General features: G+C 37.4%; 1 protein-coding gene and 1 long non-coding RNA gene across 6 annotated transcripts in view; one reads left to right on the plus strand and one right to left on the minus strand.

The window, feature by feature from the left end:
- Positions 1 to 3,215: 3,215 nt before the first annotated feature.
- On the minus strand, positions 3,216 to 6,439 carry irx2a (iroquois homeobox 2a). Its single transcript, XM_077720924.1, has 3 exons — positions 5,903 to 6,439; positions 4,596 to 5,001; positions 3,216 to 4,132 (listed from the first exon to the last, which is right to left on the minus strand). The coding sequence occupies exons 1-3, from the start codon at positions 6,140 to 6,142 to the stop codon at positions 3,261 to 3,263; spliced, it is 1,518 nt and encodes a 505-aa protein (XP_077577050.1). The 5' UTR covers positions 6,143 to 6,439; the 3' UTR covers positions 3,216 to 3,260.
- Positions 6,440 to 8,465: 2,026 nt separating this feature from the next.
- LOC144199366 (uncharacterized) overlaps positions 8,466 to 24,531 on the plus strand; it is a 28,299-nt gene continuing 12,233 nt past the window's right edge. For 3 of the 5 annotated variants that reach the window (XR_013326893.1, XR_013326894.1, XR_013326896.1), the window contains exons 1-2: positions 8,583 to 8,877; positions 9,035 to 9,186. This is a non-coding gene — a long non-coding RNA (uncharacterized LOC144199366). The other 2 variants (XR_013326895.1, XR_013326897.1) reach the window with 2 other exon arrangements.

The following is a 24,531-nucleotide window of genomic DNA, read 5'->3' on the forward strand; positions in this document are numbered from 1 at the left end:
AGCCTTGCAGGGACAACACATTAATTTGGACAACACCCTGGTTTGTGTGAACCTGGTGTTTCTTTTATATCTTTATCCATAAGCTTTATGCATAGATGTGCTAGAGTAGTTCTTAGCTGGCTTTGGTTGAATTATTTCTTTAATACATAAAAATTTTTTGTCTGAGTTTTACATTAAAAGGTATTTATTTAGTTTCATTGTGAAGGTCATTAGGATTGTATACCTGTCTAGTTTGGTTTTCCCTGCTGTATTTTTAAATAGTGATGCTTTTCTCATTGTAATGTTGTCAATATTTTTATATAAAACATTAAATTAAAAGTAAAATGTGTCAAATAGTATAAACTGTGGTATGATAATAGTTGGTAGCAGATTGGTACACAGGTAAGCATCAGAGATTAATGTCGTAAGCATTTTAGAGGAGAAAGGGGTTGATGGGCTGATAAAAGGATACAAAAAGCTCATAAATTATCTGCATATATGAGCTGCTTATTTGATCTATGATAAGGGAAATGAGTCCACTTGTTCTCCGTTCTCCATTCACATGAATATCAGATAGCATCTTTTTAGCTCTCAATGACAACTAGTCCTCAGTATGGCTGTACACACTTGGTGTGGTATGATAACATTAAAATATTTGATATGCAATGGTAGGATTCCAAAAACATTTAGACAATGTGTTCCCTTTCTCTAAGGCAAACATGAAATACCTTAGCAGTACACTAAAGTGTCTCTTTTGACTTGGCCTTGAAGGCCTATATTGACCAATTCACAGTCAAGCTGACAATTTTGTGGATACTTTGTTTTTCCTGAAAAGGAAGCAGGGGGTTCTCTGTGGAATTGTGACTAATTGTGACATAAATTCACAACAGACTTCACAGCTTGAGCTTTCTCATGTGCAATGGACGCCTTGCTCCCATTCTCACCTGCCACTACTCCCAATCAAACAGGCAGTGTGGGAGTCTTTTTTTTCATGTGTTCAAAGGAGACCGGTGGTGAAACACTTTTTACATAAAAATTAACTAGCATGTTGACATTTGGAAGCAAGAGCAGTAGTTTGGAGCAAGGAACAGGGTGTGTAAGAGAAAAGGGAGACTTCCTGTTTGCCCTGAAAATGGCTTCTGGTGTTATTTGACAGCAGTATTTTGTCTTCCTTGGAGTCCACATGACAATACAGCATGCCTTCAAGTATAGCACAATATAATGAAACCATTGGAAGTGAATATGAGTACAGCCACGGACTTCTAACTGCATGTTTCTACTATCAAAGTAAAGTCAACTACAAGGACACAAGGTAAAGAAAACCTAAATAACAGAATTGTCTCTCTCAAACATGTATTTGTGAGTGGGGGATTGGAAGTTTTGTTACTTCTAAACCTAAACATGTCTGCAGTGAAAATTGTTTTCATGAGATTTGAGAAAACTGTAGTTTTCACATTTGAAATAAGGGATCAGATTATAGACTGCATCTATGAACATTTATGTCCAATGATCTCTGAACATTTATAAGAAAAGATGATATAGAACTATTTATCCAATGTGTATCAATACTATATTTTTATTCTCTCTCCTAAAAGTGTTTAATTAACTGTGGCTTCGTGCAGGTCATTCCAACCAGTTATGATGAGAAGCAGAAGAAAGCTTGTCCTATTAGGGCCCATCACACAGCCCATTGGAGCTGGCAGATGTTGAGATAGACTTTTATGAATTGCTCAGTGCCATGCAGTTATAATGAAGGAAGCAAGGCAGACCAACCTGCATAAACCCGTCAGAAAAAGCTCCAGGGATGATTCCCACTGGGGGCCCATAATGCTTAATGTGTCCCACAATGGCAGTATTTATCACACTTGAAAATAAATGTGCAATAGGGCAAGAGGTAGGTGAAATGTGTATAAAAACAGAAAATACAGTTGTTTACAAAAGAGATAATTGACACAAACTGGTGATTGTAAGACGTGGTCAGACGGACATATATTATTGATAGAAAAAAAGGAAAACACTTGAAAACAGAAATTGGGGAAACAGTTTAATATTTTCTGCTTTAAATATTTGATACCGTACCACAGCAGTCCGGTAGTTCCACCACCGTTTATTTTCTTTTATATTTACATTAAAATATATAAATTATCAAGAGTAACCCTCATTGCAAAGTTGTATTTATTTTCCCAAATTGAAATAAAAACTTGTAATATATACTATATTTATATATTTACAGAAAAAAACAGATTTCAGTTGTCTTTTTCAGTCTGTTTTTTTTTCTTGCAATACAACTTGCATAACTTATCGGCATCATTTTGCTATTATTAAAAAAATAAATATCAAATGTAGGCTATTCCACTTTGAAGTCCTTCCAAGTGCTCTCCTGGCTCTTTAGCATTGGTGTTGCTCCCCTCCCCAGCTTCAAAAAGGGGACAGATGAAAAAGCCAAATTATGTTTCCACACTTAAATTAAGGAAAGAAAAAACTTAAAGGAACCTGAGAAGTAACCGTCTAATCACATACAAAATAGGGAGAACTTCAATCCCATGATTTTAGGTCTAAATAAAACATAAAGTGACACACAAAGCGCTGATATTTTAAACAGTTATTCCTCTCAAGTTGGGTAAAGTAAGTAGCTTTAAGTTCAACTATGGTGGCAATTGAGGTTTTTTAAGTGAACAAATAAGTCAAATGTTGTGTTCATATTGCCTTTCAACTCAAAGCAATTGTGACACCTACCTGCTGAAGATGGAAATAAACACTAAACCTGGATGAGAACCAATAGAGCTTTGAATAAATGTCTGAATACTGTAAATTGATTCATATTGTCCAAATGATACCGTGGTAATTCAGGAGTACATCCTTGGTAATTCAGTAAGTAACATGCACAAATGCACGTGTTGGGTTAGCCTTGCTCTTAATAATAAACGTTAGGCTCTAGTTGAGGTTCGTTATTTTGCATGTTGGATTGATCCACTTGTTGCACACTTGAGTGTGTTTTGGTTAAGTTAAATTAATCACATAGTACACTTAAGGTTCACACTAATACATGTTACATGTTTAACCAATTTTGTTAGAAATCCATGTTTGATGTATGTATTCGATGCTTATGAATCAAAGAGGCATTGTTTGATTATCATCGTTGTCGTGCTTGAATATATATATATATATATATATATATATATATATATATATATATATATATATATATATATATATATATATATATTTTTTTTTTTGCCCCAAATAATACAATCTCAAAATTCCTTCCTGTTCACTTTAATCTACGTTCCTTTCTTTAAATCGAGATTTAAGGGTCTAAAATGATGTTTTTGATGTTGCTCACCACCAACAAGAGACTGGTTTGAGTTCATTTTGAGCTGTGGGGATTCGGACCTGATTTGTTTAGGATGCAGGCCGGCCTCGGGGGAATGATTCAGGCCGAGACCCTCGTTGGCTGCTGCTGCGGCAGCGGCCGCGGCTGCCGCGGCAGCCGCTGCCGCAGCCAGACTTACCCCCGATGAGCTAGAGTAGCGCAGGATGCTCTGGCCTGGAAGCGGGCTAAAGTTACCATAGTTAGTGTAATTGCTATAAAAGGGTGACGTGTAATAAATTGGTCTTCCGATGAGGGAGGGGGGTGTGTAGATATTGGGCGAAGTCGCAGACGGGGAGGCTGAAGAGGGAGTCGGGGGAGTGAGAAGAATCCCACTGGAGGAAGAGGAGGAGGGGCAGTTCGTTTGCCCCACTTGCTGCTTTGAGTCTGAGGTAGCAATCTCCGCTAGTGACCACAATTTAGGTTTGGGGTTCGGAGAAATTCCTGTGGACACTGTGCTTTCAAGGCAAGATTTATTGGCATTGATACTGTTGCTCATGCCAAGGCTCCGAGCTAAATCCTCGCGTTGGAGTTGTTGGAAGTGATGAAGGCGCTGGTGCTGATGAGTGAAAGCCGGCGCTTCGACTCCCATCAGAGGCGATGTCGTGGGCGATTTGGAGGGGAGTTGGAAGCGAGAGGCGTGGTTCTGCTCCTCCACGTCATCTTCACATTTGTCCCGGGCTTGCTCGGAGCCCAAATCTCCCACCCGGCATACTGCTTTCTCCACGTCTGAGTCAGCGGAACACGAGTGGTCCGTGAGCGTGTCCACGTGCAAACTAATACCTGAGGACAAAGTGATCAGAAATGCCATTTAACCCAAGACACTACAGCGATTCTATATGAAATTCATGTTATCATTGTTTGTGAGCATTTGGTATTAAATTTTATTCCCCTCTTATGTAAATGTATTTATACATATACATTATTATATACGTTTTAAAGCCCTTTCACTTTAATTACTCTCAATCCATGCATTTTTTTCATTTATTTCGTCCTCTTTAAAGAAATAGTGTACTTTAAATCATAATAATCCAAGTTTCAAACATTTTTTATATCTAATTATGTAAAATATACATGGAATATTATTTAAAGACTGTGTCTCATAACTTATCCAACACAGTCAAATTCATGTTATAGTAAATAATTGAATATTTAATGTTTTTGGATATAAATATTATTTTGAAACTTAAGAGTAAACCCTGTTTTGTAAAATCATTCAATGCACGTCCATGTCCTGCATGGCTACCTTCGTCCTCAGCCGAAGCCTCGCTGTTGTCCAGGTTTTTTTCCGATCGCTCCAGATCCTTCCTCTCGCCGTCCCCATCCTCCTCATCCTCATCCTCACTCTTATTCCTGGGCGCCCATGTCATCTTATTCTCCTTCTTTAGTCTCCTCCTGGCGTTGGCGAACCAGGTAGAGACTTGAGTCAGGGTCATCTTTGTGATGATGGCCAACATGATCTTTTCCCCTTTGGTCGGGTAGGGGTTCTTTCTATGTTCTTGTAGCCAAGCCTTCAGGGTGGCTGTGGCGTCCCGAGTGGCATTTTTGCGGTAAGCCGGGTCGTTGAGCTGATAGGGGTACCCTGGACTCCCGTAGGGGTGATAACTTAACGGCCCAGCCATGCCTGTCGTGTGCGCGTCATATGGAGAGCTCTGGCAAGGAAAGTTTGAATGAAACTCACGTCAAATGATTCAGTTAAAAATATAATTCATTTTACAATTAAACATTTTGCAATGTCACCAGTTTTCATTGTCATATTTTATCTATATAAAACATGGGGTGATGACATTATTGATTTATCAAAAGGACAAAAATACATCATAATGTTTTAGTAAATAAAATAATACTTTCAATAATAACGAAATAAGAAATAATAGTTGTGGTTTCATTAAAATGTAAACATTAATTCCACTTCATGTGTAATAGTTAACAAATTGTGCATGGAGTGACCAAATGGATTGGTAAATATTGTAAAATAATTGTGCTAATATTTCCAACCATCATAAATAGATTCAATTCTACATTTATTCTAAATGCATTCTTTTATCTTTTGCGAGCATCCCCTGATATACTAACATTTAATAAAGCACCATTAATTCTGCTTTATAATATTAAAGAAAAAAATCTCTCTTCCCATTGTGATTTAACGACTTTTAATAGCTACCGAGAGAGAAAGTGCTTTTGCATGCTTTGTATTCATTTCCTCTGACCCATAAATTCGCTGCTGGGAGAGGAAAGCTTAAATGAATACCCTCGTTGGGTATTCAGTTTTACATAATTAGCTGCGCATTGACTGTTAAGCCATTACAAGTCGCTTTAAATTCCCCTTTAAAATTAGACTGCTATTAATTTGAATCTGTGAATACCACCGCCAGGCATATTTGTAAAATCATAATCTGTCAAATCCTGTCATTATTATACACAAACAGAGAATTATATCAATAAGCGGTGAAAAGCAGTGAAATTGCGGACTTTTTAAAACGTCTTAACTACATGCCTATCATAAAATATATATATGTATTTTTTTCCAAAAGATCAAACTACATTATTCACCATATATTGTGGAAATCCTGTTGCGGGGTCCGTAGAATAAGACAGCGGACTGGAGAAACCTGCGCTGGCCGAGGCAGAGAAAGCAGCCGATCCGGGATACGGGCTGAAAGCCGAGCCGGAGGTCGATCTCGCCAAATCTTCATTCCGTGGAGCAGCCAACGCCGAGGCCCCATAAGCCGGACAGGAATAAAGAGCCAAAGAGCCCGGAGGCTGGTAAAGGTAACCCTGAGGATAGGACATGGGTGCGCGTGGGGGTAGATGACCGATCCAAACCAGTAGGAAGGAAAACGACGCACTAGGGAAAGGGGGGAACTGCGCACAAGGCGAGCGACAGCGGCCAAAACAATCGACTCAATAATCGGTGATGCAAACAATCACGTCAGACAGTGAAATAGAAATTCAAAAAAAAAAAAAAAACTTCCCCCGATGCCCCCTTTGTGGCGGAAAAGCGTACGGTTTGTCAAAAGAGCCCATATAGAGGCAGGGTGGCGTGTGTCTTGATCCCCTAGCGTCCGGTGATTTTAGTACGCAGTGCTATGTGAGGAGTTAGGAACGAAGGAGCCGATGGAGTTGGACACACACATACACACACGCACACGCATACACAAACATGCATTCACACCCACACAAGGCATTATGGGGGGACTGGAGCTGTCACTCCGGCTCATCAGAATATCCATCCCGCCCCCTTTTTGCCTCAGAAAGAGACGCTGAACAAAAAGAAAAGTGGGCAAAAAGAAGTGGGCTCAATCCAGCATATGATCCTTGCTATATTCCTCGCAATTTACTATTTTGTCTTCTTCTATACCGGCTATGTAAAACTTGAGTATATTGCACTTAATTCATGATTATTGCAAAATGATTGCAAAAGAAGTTTTATGTCTGCAACTAATCAATGTTAAATTAAGGTAGTTATTCATAATTAAAACAAACTAAGAGAGAGAAAGGGAGACTGAGAGAGAAAGAGAGAGAGAGAGAGAGAGAGAGAGAGAGAGAGAGAGACAGAGAGAGAGAGAGAGAGAGAGAGAGAGAGAGAGAGAGAGAGAGAGAGAGAGAGAGAGAGAGAGAGAGAGAGAGAGAGAGAGAGAGAGAGAGAGGATGAAAACTTGCAGCTGGTCCAACGTACTGTGTGGACAAGAGCGTCCTCTCTAAAGTAGTATGTAATGCGGCCTGTGAGCGGTGTCCCTAGCTCTTTCATTTGCTCCCTGTGTACTGTTTAATGTTGCGTTATTTATTTATTCAATGATTTTCTCAACTGCATATCCTTACAAGAGTCATGGGGGTCACCCTGAATCAGTGGCCAGGGCGCACAAGGCGATGGACAACCATTTACGCTCGCACTCATACATCGGGGCAATTTAAAGTGTTCAACCAGCCTCTCCTGCCTGCTTTTGGGATGTGGGGGAAACCGGAGTACCCAGAGAAAACCCACACAAACACATGCAAACTCCACTCAGTGAGGACTGACCAGGAATCAGACCATCAACCCCAAAACTGTAAGGCCTCAATTTTTCCGCCAGGGCCACCTCTTGTTCTTTTAATGTTATACATTTTTCACAAGAAACGTATCGTCCTTGTTTGGTTAGTGGCTGTCATATAATTCAAACTTGTGTTACAATGGAAAGTTTATGTGGAGCCACCTGTCTCCCCTGTTGCGTGGATGGTGTTTATTTGGGTATGTGCATTTGCAAATTCTGTCGACAAGCAAAGTAGACATTTGCCCGTCCTTTATTATCGTGATTAAAGGCATTATGACCTCTGTGTGCAAGACAACAGCATTCTCTGAAACCTGAGGCTCTGACAGCAGTCAAGGTGGCAACTAACTAATGAAGAGAGTGGCCAAGTAGTCTTCCTCATCAGTATTCATCCATCAGGTGCTTGTCCCCCTAGTGCATTGTGGTCCAGCAGACTTGTAAACAACAAACAGCCGTTATTTAAATCTATGCAGTACAGTTTGTCTGCTGGCTACAATGACACGGAACTCTGAAAAACAAGCTTTTGTTACTGTGAATTAAAAAAATGACTACATATGGAATTCTTAAATGTTATCCAAATGAATACATATTTAATTGAATTATTGTACTATAAGGCCAGGAATGAAGGAGGTAGAGTACAATAAGTAATACACTGAGACTTAATTATTGCACAAAAAGTATACATGTATGTATAGTACTGCAAGAACATTTCAGGGATACCCCACAATTGAACAGTTATTTTATCCTTAAATTAACTATGGTGGGTATGGTTTCTAAAATAATAGGCCTATATAACATTTCGAAATTTACTGTACATTAGCTAAAACTTAGAATCAGACCTGCATTATGTTTATTTTGTAATATTACAATGAAAACAAAAGCAAATTTTTGAAAGCATCATTTTGTTTTATTAAAAAAACACACAATACAATGTCAATGCAATCACACATCCTTTGATATGTCCCACAATATGTACATTTAGTTATCAATATGCTTTGACTAATCGTCTTAAACTGTGGAAAATATTAAACAATATTACAAATAGACAAACTAAATTACAGAATGGGACCTGTAATTGGTGGTATGGACGTCAAGGAGTACTGGGCTCTTCGCACCAGGGGGCACTGTCTCATCTGCTCATAGAATACAGGCCAGTGTCACCTTATCTTGGAAGAAGAGCGTGCACGTGAGTAGCATAGCTGCAGATGCGTGTGTTTTTGTGTGTGTTTGTGCGTTTGTACGTGTCTGTGTGGATAAGCAAATTGTCAATTTCAAAGTGCACCTGTCGGCCTGTTGTGTAGCATGTGCACTTCTGTGTGTGTCATGTGTGTCAGTATAGGAGTGCATTCCAGGTCTCAGTTTCAGTCAGATTGCAGCTCCTAAAATATTTTTGTCCCACCCTGATGGAGATATACGAGATGGGAGAAGAGAGATGGAGAGCTGGAAAGATAGATGGACTGTGAGACAGGCAAAGAAACAAAGGCGGTAGAGAGTAGTAAAGTAAGTAGAAAATTCAGATTGGAGGAACACGCGATGAATAAGAAAATTGTTTTAGACAAAGACAGTGGCTTCATAATTTCCTCCATATTTCTTACTACAGAAGTAAGAGGAAGAAAACATTCATTCATTAATCTTCCATTCTGCACATCCTCCAAAGGGTTGCGGGGGATGATGGAGCTTAACCCAATTGACTTTGGGCGAAAGGCACACTACACCTGAGAATGGTCACCAGTTGGCTGTAGGGCACACAGAGAGACAAACAACCATCCCCACTGACAGTCATACCGCGCCCGCCCGCACCGAAGTCAGGTGAGTGAACCTATACACCACAAAGCGGCCTAAGAAAACATATATCTGTATTTATTTTACTGTTGACTATTGTAACATTTCCTTTATTTCGTTCTGATTTTTTAAAAAATCAACATGAAATATGTTTCAAACTCATTATTATTTATTCTGCTTAATTTTAGGAAAATCCGAAAGCTTTTATAATTCTGAGTGTTGAGTATACCAAACACGTACAGTGCACACAGAACTGCACATGTTGGTTTTGTGCTGAAGTCTATGTGTAGACATTTAGATGAGAGGAGTAAACCTCATTGTAGCCAGTAGAATGTGGAGCTTTTTTTATGTGATCATACACTCCAGAAAACTATTGATATCAATAGAGGAAAATAAATTATGGAACCTTGCAAAATGTAGCTATTGTGACAAAAAAAGTCACGTCTGATCCCTTATGATCTTTCCCAGTTTAAGATTTTGTGGGGGGTGGGTCAATAAGTGATGGAGGCTGAGGACAGACCATTATTTCTCTTCCAGCCTGGCATCTGCCCACTGCTGCCAACCCTCTTTCTAATCAGCAGCCGTCCATGTGCTTGGCAGCAGAAGGGGTTTCGAATCAGCCCCTCACCCCAAGTTAAAAAACCCTAAGCTGTATCACTTTGTAAACGGGTACCTTTAGGGCGATTGAAACATGGGGTGCCTCTGATGTGCTGAAGTGGAGAACATTAGTTGCCACGTTACCTCGAAGATGTTAGGCTGCTTGCTCTGTTGTCACTGTTGTTCTTGTTCATCCAAGCTATGAAAAATAATCAAAAAGGCAGCTCTTGCTTTGGTTCTGATTTGTTTAACATGTTTGTGACCCAAATGGATGTTGAGGAAACAGTTCTTAGTGAACAAAGTACAGCTGTAACCCCCCGTTGTGTAAAAAAAGAAGTAAAGTGAAGAAAAATCTAAAAACAAAATAATAAATAAGGCAGTATGGTGAATTTGTGGTAAACAAATCTTTCCTATGATGGTTGAATTTTGATTGTTCTCCCAAGACTTTCATGTTTATGGCGTCCATTCCAGTTTACTCCCACTCGATGAGTACAATTTTTATTGAAAATGAATGAACACAAAAACTATTGACAACATGTCGGGAAAAAAAAAACCATTGTGTGTCCATTTTTCTTAAATTTTATCCTACATGCGCAGTTTTTCATGAAATCACGTATCTTTAAATAACTTATCCACCTGTCTAATCATATTTATACAAGTTTGGTCTCACTACACATGTAGATGTGTTGGAGACAATCCCAGGTGATTTTGGTTGAAAAACTGGCTGCAGCCTGGATTTATCAACAGCCAACTTTAGTATGTAAAGAACTCTTACATTAAAATCAGATGGAGTCTAAATTTCACTCCCGATAAAAAAAGAACAAAATTTAAAGACGCACTATCTGCACTGACTCATATACAAATTTGTAATTTTCTCCTTTACAGCTTGTTGGTTGTGGAAAAATATTAATGATGTAGAGATTGACACCATGAGTTTTGATCAGGTGTGCTGAACAATATGATTTAATGAATGAACCGAGTTACCCAATCAAATGAGTTAAGTAAAGGTTGATATAAAATGGAGAAAAAGGGGTGGGTGTAGAAATTTGAAATTGACTAACCCTCTCTGCTTGCGCTTCAGCCAAGGGTTGGTCTTCTAGGGTTGCCTAGAAAGAGTCTGCTGACAGCCTGTGTCACTAGGCTTTGTAATCATTGTGCTGGACCTGATAGGGTTACTAGCGGCTAATCCAGGCTGACCTTGGTTAGGTGCCCTGAATGAGGATGGCTTTGTACAGTGGGGACGAGCTCAAGTCATGCTGACATATCATGTCTGCGTGGGGACTTGCCACCACAGCTCTTTTGTTGTGCTATCCAGTTGCAAGTATCAGCCCTCAACACCCACACACACATAAATGTTTTTTTTTGTTTGTCTTTGCTTTTTCCAAAGCTTTGACTGGAAGAAAGGTGTCAATTATATTGTTTCTGATGAGAAGATGGGATGTATCTCAAAGTTCAATAGGTCAGCTCTTGTGGTTGGTGTTTCAATCACTTCAAAAAAAATCCTATCATGATGACATTTTTTGTTGCCAGGGATGAGACTATTTGTGTGTGCAGTTGATTTAATTTTACCACAATAATATAAAAAAAGACATGCCTCGACGAGAAAATCTGAGAAGAATACATTTTAAAATATACCTCATCATTCGTTATACGACCTATTTGATTCCCCAGAAAAATCACAACTTCACACATACACCCAAAGACACGCACATGCACACTCACACACACACTCACACACACACACCTTCAGGCAAGAACCAACTGGTAGTGTAGAAACTGCATCTTTTCCTTTTTTCCTGCCAGGAAGGCCTGTAAACGGGAATGGGATTCTCATTCCCTGGAGCCTGTTACTAATCCACAACAGTCCCACTGCTGGATTACTAGGGACATCAGTTGACATGCCAGCTATTGCACACACAAGCACATGGACACGGGCGAAACCACATTTGCCCACACCCACACACACACTAAATGCATACACTAGTGGATGCACAAATGTGCCAACCGTAAGCATGCACATCCAATTGCCATGCATACAGACATTCACAAACACAAAAATAACACACAATATGAAGGCCTGCATTGCAGCTTGTGGCTTCAATACATTGGCAGGCATTGTGTAAATTTCTTCATTCAATATTTAGTAAATGCCAACTTCATTTTCTATTTCCTCAACAAATTTGGAATCTACCAAATGTTTACAACTATAATGCAAACATATTGGCTGACAGCATTCTGACCAATTCTAAAATATGTTCTCTGTTCTGGCACAATTATACACTTTTGCCACTATATAGGGTCATATGAATAATCCATAGGTGTGAATGTGTGCATATGGTCTATGCTTGACTGTGCCAATATTTGCTTTTTGATTGTCTGGTAACTACTTAAAATTGTGAGGTTGGTTTAGTGTCATATTTTTCTTAATGAATCAACTTTTGCATTTGAAAGAAATGTGTATTTATTTATATACAGACATGAGTTTGAATTAGAATCATAGTGACGGGTGACTTGTTTGTTATTTCTAACATTGACACCTCTAATTTGCAAGCCAAAAAGCTGCTTTAATTGTGGTAAACACTGTTCCACTCTGGAGGCTAAGCGTTTGTGTCAGTAAAGAATAATTACACCTTTCAATGTTATATCTAGCATGTTAATCTTTGTCCACAAACCACCACTTTATTCTCTTGTTTGTTTAATAGCTCTCTGGCAGTTTTAATGTTTCAAAGGGCTCGATAGCAAACCTGTAAATTCCCTGTTCAACATTTGCCCTTGTGGCGTTACGGTTCACTGATGCTGAATGTTGAAAGAAAACAAACAGCCATTGATCTGCAATCAAAGATCTGGGACAGGAGGTATTTTAAATGTAGAGAATGGGCCTATTAGGAACTATGCTTCGAGGCATATGTGGCATTAAATTCATTTAACACTGTTGTGACACATGTGGAGGACCCAACAAAGCCAGACCAAATCTGAAGAGGAAATAGACTAGACATACTCTCTGCATTGAATTGACAAAGAGGAATCAGATGTGAGAGAAGAATAAAAATTGACAAAGAGGAATCAGATGTGAGACAAGAATAAAAATTAGGCACAGCTACTTATTAGCGGTTGATCAAGTTTGCAACTGTCCCAGGAGTCCTGAGTGCTTAGGAAATGTGTTGCAGCTTCTGTTAAAATTTGATGATTAAATGGGTAAATACTTCTTAGATTTGTTGACTGAGAGTGGGGCCTGTTTACTTTATTTATTCATAGTGTGGATATGAATAATTTACCGGTCAGCGGTTTTTGTCAGAGAAAATCATTGTGTGTGGCAGGCTAAAGGGTTTTGATTTTTTTCCCTTTACGTTTGGCTCTTCCCAACTGTACTGGCATTAGCCAGACTATTTCTCTCTTTCTGAAAATCCATCTGCCTCTTTGAATACTAAAATTAAATGGTCTTAGAGAATTTCTGATGGCAAATGCAAAAAAGAGTTTTACTCTAAATACAAAATACTACCAATGGAATACCAAATGCTACAGATGGTAGGTTAAGAACTAAATAGATACCATAAAAGGCTTCAAGTCAAACTACAATATGTTTTATATATTATTCTTGCTCCATAGTTTACTGGTGACCAGATCCACATGTACTCTACCTCTCATCCAAAAGTTATTGAAATAGGCTTCAAATCCACTCAACCTGAGCAGAAGGAAAATGAAATGGCTAAATGGAAGTATATTTTTCAGCCTTAAAGTCTAAATACATGTTTGTCGGATGTGACTTATTTACAAGTAAAGTAATATTCCTCTTTAAAATGAGTATAACTACTTAAAAAAACACACCATTACCTAATTCATCAATTATTGCATCCTGTGAACAGAACAGAAAGAAAAAAAACATCTGAGGAAACAAATCACCCAGAATGTCATCACCTTTCTCCCTTGGAGTGTATATGATCGTCAGTAAACTATCAAACAACAAGTTGGCAGAGCTTAATCTAACCACACCTTTTCCCATCAAGGCCCAATTACGTGACTTGCCCCAAGTTACAAGCAATAAAAGAAATGTCTTTTTTTTTTTATTAGAGCTCCCAGCCGAGAACAATGGAAGGTTTGCCTTAGAGCCATTTATTCAGCTCTGATGTACGATTAGTACAGGGCAAATCAATACCATGTTAGATGATCTTAACAGAAAGGTATCTGGACTTCCTCTCCGTTCCACAGCAGAACACTGATATTTGTCTGTCAGCAGTGACATGCTATCTCTGGCACGGAGACTAGGACCAAAACACAAGTATTGATCCTGTCAACATTAATGGCCCTAATGGTATGGAGGATGAAGCAAACTGCCTGCTACTGAAAATGAAATGCAGTGGATGGTACAGCCGCCTAAACCGGTAGAAGGGACATGATGTTTATCTGGTTTTATTGTTGGTGAACATTGCACAAGTGAATACGTTAACAAGAATAAGCGTAAATGGTCATGACTTGCGTAGTACCTTTTATCTGCATTGGCAAATACATAAAATTGGATTGTTTGGCACTGTACCAAGTATGTAAGTCTACAAACAGTTATAATTAAATGTTTTTTTCAGCAGTTTAATACCAGGTTTTTCCTTTTAAATAACCAAAAAATAACATATTTTTCCTTCGCTTTTAAAGACTTGAAGGGTTGACATCAGGACGATAGAGTATGCACAAATACATGGTTTGTGATTTGATACAAAAACAATATATTTGAAGCAACAGATAGGTGGGAGAAAGCATTTTGAAAAGAGGAGAGGATGTGTTGCTTATAAGTGTAAGAAGCTGTCTCTTTTGCACCAATGAGAAGGTACTTAAGAAAATTGCAGACCTGCTTACACTACCCGGCTTTGATCTGATGGAAGTAAAGGTGTTTTGCTCAGCGAAGGGTTGACACATAGAACACTTGGTATGAAAGGTTCAAGCAAACTAAACGGGCAGAGTAGAATTTGAAATTGCTGAGCCAAATCTGGCAAGTGAAAAGGGTACTTAGAGGCCGAAATCATATTTCTTCCAAACTGAATTGAATCATACTTTTAGGTCTTTAAATATTTTGTTTTTTTTAAATCGCAACTTGTTTATCTAGATTTGTGTCAAATTTTACTCAAGGCAAATATTCCCAATACTCATTTTATAGGGGTTTAAAGAGGCTGTGTTGGTATAACCTTAATTAATTATTTTTATTTTTTAATATAGGGAACTATATAGATAGAGTGAGCTGTAACACAACCTAAGCCAGAACAATGCCATCAAATATCTTGTCAGTCACAGACAACTGGAAAAAGCACACAAATCTACACGTACACCAGCACATCATCAGAGCGCTTCAGGATAGAAACACAGAGTGACAGTGATAGAATTTTCCGCGATGCTATCAGCAAAGCAGTCATCACAGCTTTGGCAGATTGCAAGGCCATCAGCAACCATCTCCCTGGCTCTGATCGGTGTTTGCATCCTGACATCAGCTTGCGATGTTAACTGCAGGCCCTGAAAAGGTGCTATGAACCACGAGCAGCGATATCTGACCACCAGAAATAGAAATCCATTTTCCTGCCTAGAGGAGCATGGAGTGAATGACTATCAGTGGCCTCCTGGCCTGGTTGAGTCTAAGTTGTATGTGTCACTCCCTCTGTTCTCCACTATTTCTGGGGCACTAGCAGGTCTTTCACTCTCGCTTATTCTGAAGATTAAATGGTTAGAAACTTTAAAAAATTACAAATAAATAAAAAAATGCTGTCACAGGTTAGAATTCTGATTTAACTCTAAATGTTAACACTGCCATCACCTTAGACGATGGAAAAAAGATGCACTTCCAATCTTGAAGCAAAGAAAGACTTTGTGTGGATTGCCAGTCTATACCACAAGAAGAATAAATAATTAAAAGAGGACAAACCAAATGTGTTTGTACAATGTTATTTTCACCCATTATATTTCCCTAACTCTTCATCCTTCAATTGTCCTTCCTTTATCTGGGTACGTGAGAATGTGCTATTATTATGTTTAATACAGTTGGATTTCACGCATATAAACAGTGAATGTCATTTTTTACTACTGGTCTTTTTTAGCTTGGATTCGTTTCTTTTATGTTGTGCCTTGGAACCCATTGAGATGCCTGTATAGTTGAACAAATTTGTGATGAATTATTGATGGTTGTCGGCTTCATCAAAGTGTTGAGTTGCATAGGCTTTTCTTAACAGTGAATTTGCGCAGAACTGACACTAATGCGGTCATGTCATCCAAACTTGTTTACAAATAGGGAAAGTCTCCATACTTTTCACTTTCCAGAACTGACTTTCAGGTGCTGACTTGTCTGAAAGCATCAACGGTTGAAGGCTGTTTGTTTGGGTAAGCATGCTGGAATGTAGTACCTGCTATTTAAAAATACATGAAGGGGACAACACAGTGAAGGAGTAAGAGCACAAACTGTTCTCATAATCCAGTGTATAGTACAGACAGGGAAAATAAAGTGATTGAAGGCAACGGGTGCATATCCAAAAGAATATGTTTGTACTAAAAGCCTACAAGGCAATTCCTGCCATGACTCCCAGACGAATGTGGCCAAAAAGAAACAAAATGTGAAATACCTCAAGTATTTACACAAATTATTTCAATAGATGGGAGAAGACCAGTATTTATTTTTCTCATATATACATACACACATATATTTGCATACAAATTTAATAAAAAAATAATACTTTTATAATTGTTAAAGGCTTTATAGTGGGTAACATTAAAGATTGTGTAACAAATTATGCTAATTAAATGAAAATGTGCCTCTTCTGGAACCAATTAATTACATAAGTAGAGGTACTACACTCTTATCAGATTGAATTTACTTTTATGATTTTGCCAACTGAGCTTCATGTTTATTTATTTGTCTATTTATTCATTATAAAGCGCATGTACAAGTACTCAATTGTAGGACAAGTGAGGAAGACAACTTTGCCCTGTACTGAATCAAGGAATACATCACGTCTATTTTATAGCATGCATTTTCTTGGTAAACAGCTAAATTAATTCTCACACTTCATCACCTTAGAAGCTGGACTCTCTATTGATTTACCATGATCACAATCTGCATAGATTCAATTATTCCTCACAGCAGAGTAGAACAGAGCTGAGCAGAATGGCATGACTATATATTCACACCAATCCTTTTTGCAATAAAGCCAGCAACCATCTCTGTCAGACAAAAGGGAAAAAAAATAGCAGACTACTGATCGAAGCTGCTGATTTATAGTGTAAATGTTCTTTTTTTAAGTCAAGCTTGCATTACCTGTATTTTGTCTAACAGGATATGTAGAATCTCTGTCATCATGGTTGTTGCATGTATGGATTGAATATATAGCCCCTTTCACACTTATTTCACACTAAACTCCCATGTGATGTGACACAGGATTTAACTGTGTCATATTTTTTCAGACATGGGGGAATGTACTACCAAAACTAATGAGATCAAAGGGATGCTGAAAAGATTTTTCCACACAAAAAAATCAGATGGTTCGTAACAGACGGAAAAAAATACAAAACTATCTTTTCTTTGTTTGAATTTGTGATATTAGTAGAGATATGACCTAAAGAGATCAGTCAAGTTTGGGGGAAAACCCATCATTGGTTGTAAATTACCTAAAGCCTGAAGGGTAGCAAAATATGATGTGTCCACAAAATAGCAATTATTCAAAAGTTTAAACTTTCTGTCATTTAATTCTAATTGCAATTTGTCTCCTAAGACAGTTCCCTACGTTACAATTGTCGCCATTGTTTTTACACTGAAAGAAATGAATTCACATGGCACAACTCTTGTAATGTCAGAGATGAAGACAGCTCTGACCTGAGACTGAACTCATCAGTTGAAATGAAGTTGCTCACTCAGCTGTAGAAGACAAACCATACTAGCAGCAGATTAATCAACCCCATCATAGTCACATGCTACTGAGAAAGCTCCTATTGGAAACCTCTCCACCACTTTGACCTTAGGAGATGTTGGGTTTCCAAGGCAGTTTCCTAGCGATAGAGTGATGTATGAATGGTAGAATAAAGAGCATGTCTTGCTTAATATGAGGTTGTGAATTGGATGTTCACAGAAGTGTGTGCATTTCTTCATGTTTAAGTGAAGTCCTGTCATAAGTCACTATTTGTATATACTGCGTATATATAATGGACACAACTCATTTAACACAATACAAATTATGGTCCGAACCCAATTTACAAAGAAAAAAAACACTAATTAATCCTGACAAATCATGCCTATACGAATAAAACAATTCAAGCCATGACCTTTTGTACATTTCATCTAAAGAATGCTAAGAATGTGCAAAATAGATGAGACAAGGATGGCTTCACTGAAGAAACTAGAATAAAATAACACACATTTTGAGTTAATTTACCATGTTTTGCTAATTACATAAATCCACATGTTTATTCATAATGCTGATACCTTGTGGGCTCACAAGACCTGTGTCTTTTAAGTACATTCATTTTTCAGAAAACCAATTCATAATTTCTATGAATTGTTCTCTCTTTTTGTTTTGGACTCAGGAACAAAGCGTCTTTGGTTTGCGATTTAAAAAGCCCATCATAGCTTGCAAAACAGATGTATTTTGCCGAAGATGTGTCCTATCTCTTAAGAGTACTTTTATGCACTGTAAACTAAACCCACTACTTTACTTTGTGTCCAAGGGAATTTTCAATGTGTTTAGGTTAGTGAACATAGCTATCATAAGCAGTAATGGGGCTTCAGAGACAAGCCTCTCAAAATAAACATTGTGTTCAAAGCAGAGAAGGTTGATTTGTGTTTAGAAGTCGTTAGAATTTCCTGGGTATTGAAACTCGAAGCTTTTGTGTAAAACTTTGATATGCGAAAGAGAATGGAATATGATCCCATTATTTTCTGGCTTGGCACAAGCCTGACCATATGATTTTCTCACTGCCTTCTAAGTACAGCGGAAGAAGGAAGTGTGAGGGAAGAAAAGAAACAAGAAGGAGCGCCTGCTTGATGCATTGCATTTGCACGCATTACAGTTTTCACTACTAATGTTTTGGAAAACAGGAATAGGGAAAAGTAGAAGGATGCAAATGGCTATACATGAGTGGATTTTGTTTGGAAAGGATATGTGTACAGCTGAGAGAAGATTCCTCGCTCTATATCCAATTGGAAATTTTTAATCTCGGAGCATAAAACTTCAAATACAATAGCTGCTTCTCAGGTTGACTTATTCTATTCAATTTTAATGGAAAACAGACCTAAATGGATTTTACATGCATGCTGAACAACCGCTGTTAGAGTTTATTTTTCCCAAAAATATCATAAAAGCAAAAAGTCATCAATAAAAAAAATCATTAGTCATTGATTTAAATTAACTCCACATCCCAAAGATATTTAGGATAGGCTGGTTGAACACTATAATAGTCTCCTTGTGCCCTGTGATTGGGTGGCCACAAATTCAGGGTATCCTACGCCTGTAGACGAAAGTCAGCACCCCCCAAACCTTGTGAGGACAAGCAGTTCAGAAAATGAATGAATGAATGGTATATTCACACACAAAAATAGCATTACGACAATTAATATATTGTTTTGTATCACATCAAATGTTGTATCTAAATAATGGCATTGTGACAGAGAGCACTTAACATCTCCATCCAGCCGCCATCTCTTGCTGTGTTTGTCATACACACCATTGTTGAGAGATTATCTCCACCTCACTGGGCAATACATGTTGTAGCACAATCTCACATGTATAATTCATTTGGAAAATAAGTTGTCAGGACTTAAAACAACGCAATACATTTTGTACTGGGCAACACTTTGCTTTTTACTCTCCAAATAATTTATTGTTTCCTCCACTCCCTCAGGCCTTGACCTGACCTCAAGCAGCTTCTAATTGGCTCTGCTACCACTTTGCGCACAGGGTTTACGTATTTCTCTGGTGTTTAGTGTTACAATTAAATAAAACTGGAGCAACGTGCTCTTTGTTGAGTGTGCATTACTTAAAATAAACGAGTGCTCTTGCTTTTATGAAACACCTATTCTGTTCACTGCATATATAAATTTAAGATGCATTAATGCACAGAGTTCAAGATATTCATGCAAGTAAATATATATACAGATGTGAAAGATGTTCAATTTGGCATCTGCTTGATATAATTATTATGAAGCAATTCAATTGATATTTTCAAATTATATTTTCAAAACTAGCGTTATAAGGGGCAGAATGTATCAAATTTAGTTTTCAGTTTTAGTTTCCTTTCTGCTGCTGGACTCATTCAGAAATATTGGCATCAATCGATAGCTGTTTTTTGAAATATGGCCTTTTCAATAATTTACCAATGATTAAGCAGACGGACATATTCAAGAAGAGATTATAAAAAAAACACTATTTCCACATGAAACTCGAGTAGAACTGGGGAAGAATCAAATTCAAAACCCAATAGAATACATCTCTAGGCTATACTGTATAAATATGAATAATACATAAATATTAAATATGCATAATAGTTATTCATTTCCCTTATCAGCAATCCTCACTAGGGTCTTGGACTTGCTGGAGCCTATCCTAGTCAAATCTTTGCAGGAGTCAGACTCCACTCTAAACAGGTTGCCGCCAGTCTCAGATGTGTGTACTATATTCGTTACGAAACAAGTAATGTATGAAAAGTGACGAGAGGATATCCTTTCTAAGGTTACAATGACCATTTTAAATTCCAGTAAAAAACATTGCACATCACTTCCCCCCGCACTAAGAGAAACTGTGGGCCAATTGAATGAACTGTGCTATTCTAAATCTATTGTTTGATGCACTAACTCATCAGTCACGCTGCCTTTGTGGGGTAACACGAATTGCAAGGGGACATGGGAAGGGGCTCTGCTCCAGCCACTCACACAGTGTAATTACATAAACAATAGTATGTGATGCGTTATTAAGGGTGAAAGGCATAGTTTAGTGAATGGGGGTGGCAAGATTGCACTAAGGCCTCTGTAATTCCCTCTCTGACAGTTAAGCTTAAAGCAATTAAGACGTTTATAGGGATTTATGCACTGCAAATTTGAAGGGTAAAATTGGGTGGAGGCTGTGGTTTGGGGAGGATCATGACCACATTTGAATGATGATCAGTCTTTTCATGTTTCTCATTTGGTTGTCATCCACCTCAATACACACACACACACACACACACACACACACACACACACACCCACACACACACACACACACACACACACACACACACACACACACACACACACACACACACACACACACACACACACACACCCGTATACACCTTCTTCATCTCGCTCCCCAGTCCCTCTTGAAGTCTCAAGTCCGCATGAGACTGGAAGGATGTGAGAAGAGTTGATTGTTGCATTGCACTGATAAGCAAAAATGCTGCCAGAGCGTAAAAGAACTCTGTGGTGTGTGAGAGGGATAAACTGTAATCTGTCAGTGCACACTGAACTTGACTGCTAATATTTGCATTGGAAATCAGACGGACGTTATGCTAAGCTTTCCCCATTATAGCCTGACGTGTGTGTGAAAGGTCTTCCCCTCCTTCATTAGAATGTGGCCTCTCATGCATTAGAAAAATGCACATTTGGATAAGTGGAGGGTGGTATGACAATTTACAGTATCAGGATGCAGGAGGACAGAGTAATATGTTTTTTTTTCTTCTAGTGTCTTCTCTCACATGGTTACTTGCATGATATTCCTACTAATTTAACCGTATAGTTTAATTCAAGAGCGGCCTAGCGATGAAGTGGTTAGTGTGTTGGCCTCACAGTGGGGGACCTGGGTTCAAATCCAGGTCGGTCGACCTGTGTATAAAGTGTTTCAGAAGATGGGATGAGTTGAATTCAAAATCACTAGCTCAAGTCCCTAATTTGGATTCTAAATTGGTTCCCGGCATCTGAGAAACCTTGCTTTTCATTGGGACTTCAGATGGGCTTTTGTTGTGTATTTAGTTTTGTTCTTTTACATTATTTTAAATATTATTTTAGAATAATTTTCAGTGTGCCCATTTGATATTTCCAACTGGATTTGCCTATTGGATCAACTCTGTATTGTGTAGGATTGATAAGAATGGCAATCAAATGCACTTCTGTTATGAAGAAATATGTGATTTTATTGTGTATTTATACAGAGGAACTCACGCTGCTGGCAACATGCATGCCTGTTAACGTGATGTAGATCACAGCTGAGGCTCAAGCTGAGCGTTAAATTTCCTTTTCAGTCATGCAACTCTGCGAAAATTCTCATGTTCCCCACTATTGGCTTGATTTGGAAATGTAGCCTTCCTCTTATTTACTGTTTACACCTGTCTGCATGTGATCATTGTGCCTTTTTAAAGACCTAATGAGGGCATTAGAGTCAGTGTCTTCAGACCACACAGGCAGCTTCTCAAAACCCTTTATGGTGACATTAATTTCCTCTCTGGCAAAGCTCGTAATCGTTTTAATTCTATGCCTAGAGGGTATCCTTAATGTGTTGATGTAATGATATACTCTCTATCTCATTATACAGTAGGAATATAGCACCGTCACATTTAGACTATCTAAGCAGAAAAAAAATATCTTTTGCACTTAAGGTTCTTGGGCATTGTGCAAGAAATAATATTTTTACTATTTAAGTGATATCATTTTCATTTTCTATACTAATAAATTCCTGCCAGTAAGAGATTCCTGGGTCAAATTGGTTTGTAGATAGAATCAAATGTTTTTATGAAATAATATTTTCATAGAAGTGTTAGTACGCTCCCCAACATTTCTTGAAAACAACCTCACTTTTTTTTCGGGCAGAACTGCAGTGTCGCACCTGATATGACAAAACAAATAAAAAAAGTAATAACCTTTAAACATGACAGTATTACCCAATGAATCGTATGGTTACATGTACAGTATACTGTAGTGGTTTTCTTTGGATTGTATTTATTAAAATTGCTCTTTTAGTATCATGTAATTTCGACTCATACAGAGGGAGAAGCTGTGTGAAATTGTGCAGATAATCAGCTAAATCCCTCAACACGGAAATATAATTGCACTCGAAATTAGCTGTACCTGAGGTCCATTTGTTTGGTCATGGCTAGTTTCATATACGGCAATGATCCGATATTACCACTAATTAGAACTGGGTCAGAGTTCCTGAAGGTCGTACATTAATGTGTAGGATCATTGAAATGGTAATTATAAACAGATTAGAAAGTTATGGTGCTTTATGGGAGGCCATTTAGTAATTTAACCACTGGTTTTGGTGTAATAAAGGATTATCCACGAGCACGAGTAATTAAGCTCTTACCTTGCTCTTTCTCCATTTCCCCTTTTAATTGATTTCCTATATTACTTTGTCCACAGTATTTTTGAACCATGCACTATATATATATATATATATATATATATATATATATATATATATATATATATATATATATATATATATATATATATATATATATATATATATATATATATATATATATATATATATATATATATATATATATATATATATATATATATATATATATATATATATATATATATATATATATATATATATATATATATATATATATATATATATATATATATATATATATATATATATATATATATATATATATATATATATATATATATATATATATATATATATATATATATATATATATATATATATATATATATATATATATATATATATATATATATATATATATATATATATATATATATATATATATATATATATATATATATATATATATATATATATATATATATATATATATATATATATATATATATATATATATATATATATATATATATATATATATATATATATATATATATATATATATATATATATATATATATATATATTTGTATTTGTATTTTTTTTTTAAATTTTTTATGTAGTATCATTTATTTCACTGACTTGTATACCTACCTGAACTCTTCCCCTGCATGTTCCTTCTGTGGTTATCCTTATCAGCACAGAAACTTCCTTTTCGGGCAAACTGAAAACCGTTAATTCACTGCTTCAGCCAAGCCTTGCATTCAAAGCATGGGAAACCACAGCGTATATCAGAGGTATATTGCTTGGTGCATAACCCACATTCACTGCCATGCACAACCAACAGCAGAGTTGTAATCGGAAAGTACACAACTAATACTGGTGTTTTCTTTGGATGACTCTATGTTATATGATGCTATTTATTTAACCCTTCTCTACATTGTTTAAATGGAAAAAGTACTGTATATATATTATTGATAACTGGTTTATTCTGGGATGATTTTTTTTCTGATTAAGCTATTAGCTCAATAAGGTCTGACCTCTAACCTCTCTAGACTGTTGGCTCAGTGCATCTTTCTGATCATTTGACCATTCCCTTGGCCCATGCATGGTTTTGTTTGCTTGTCAGTCTATCTATCCACAACAAAAACAGACAAGCCACTGCATGTCTGATCACACCCCTTCTCCAACCATCTATCCACCCACCAGCTCTGCCAAAGCGAGATTAAACAACAAAGTGGCTCGATTAATCCATTTGAAGTGATGTGGCATTAGGGCTCATAACGAGATGTGCTAACAAACACGACGGCGCAGCTGTGTGGGCTACAGATAGAAATAGGGGGAGGGAAATTAATTGACCTCCACCATTGCAATTAAAAACAAAGAGAGTAGGAAACAAAACAAAACAAGGACTTCAGCCCTTGAAACAACACTATTACTTGGATGAAGATGTTGAAGAAATAAATGGATAAGTTTGACGTGA

The sequence above is a fragment of the Stigmatopora nigra genome, chromosome 7, assembly GCF_051989575.1.
Source record: "Stigmatopora nigra isolate UIUO_SnigA chromosome 7, RoL_Snig_1.1, whole genome shotgun sequence".
Taxonomy (NCBI): Eukaryota; Metazoa; Chordata; class Actinopteri; order Syngnathiformes; family Syngnathidae; genus Stigmatopora; species Stigmatopora nigra.

Excerpts from the sequence above, each read along its gene's own strand:
- irx2a (XM_077720924.1), bottom strand. The coding sequence starts at position 6,142 with ATGTCCTATCCTCAGGGTTACCTTTACCAGCCTCCGGGCTCTTTGGCT. Across the intron at positions 5,002-5,902 it reads CAGGATTTCCACAATATATG|AGCTCTCCATATGACGCGCA; the intron begins GTGAATAATGTA and ends TTTCCTTGCCAG. Across the intron at positions 4,133-4,595 it reads GGCTTCGGCTGAGGACGAAG|GTATTAGTTTGCACGTGGAC; the intron begins GTAGCCATGCAG and ends CTTTGTCCTCAG.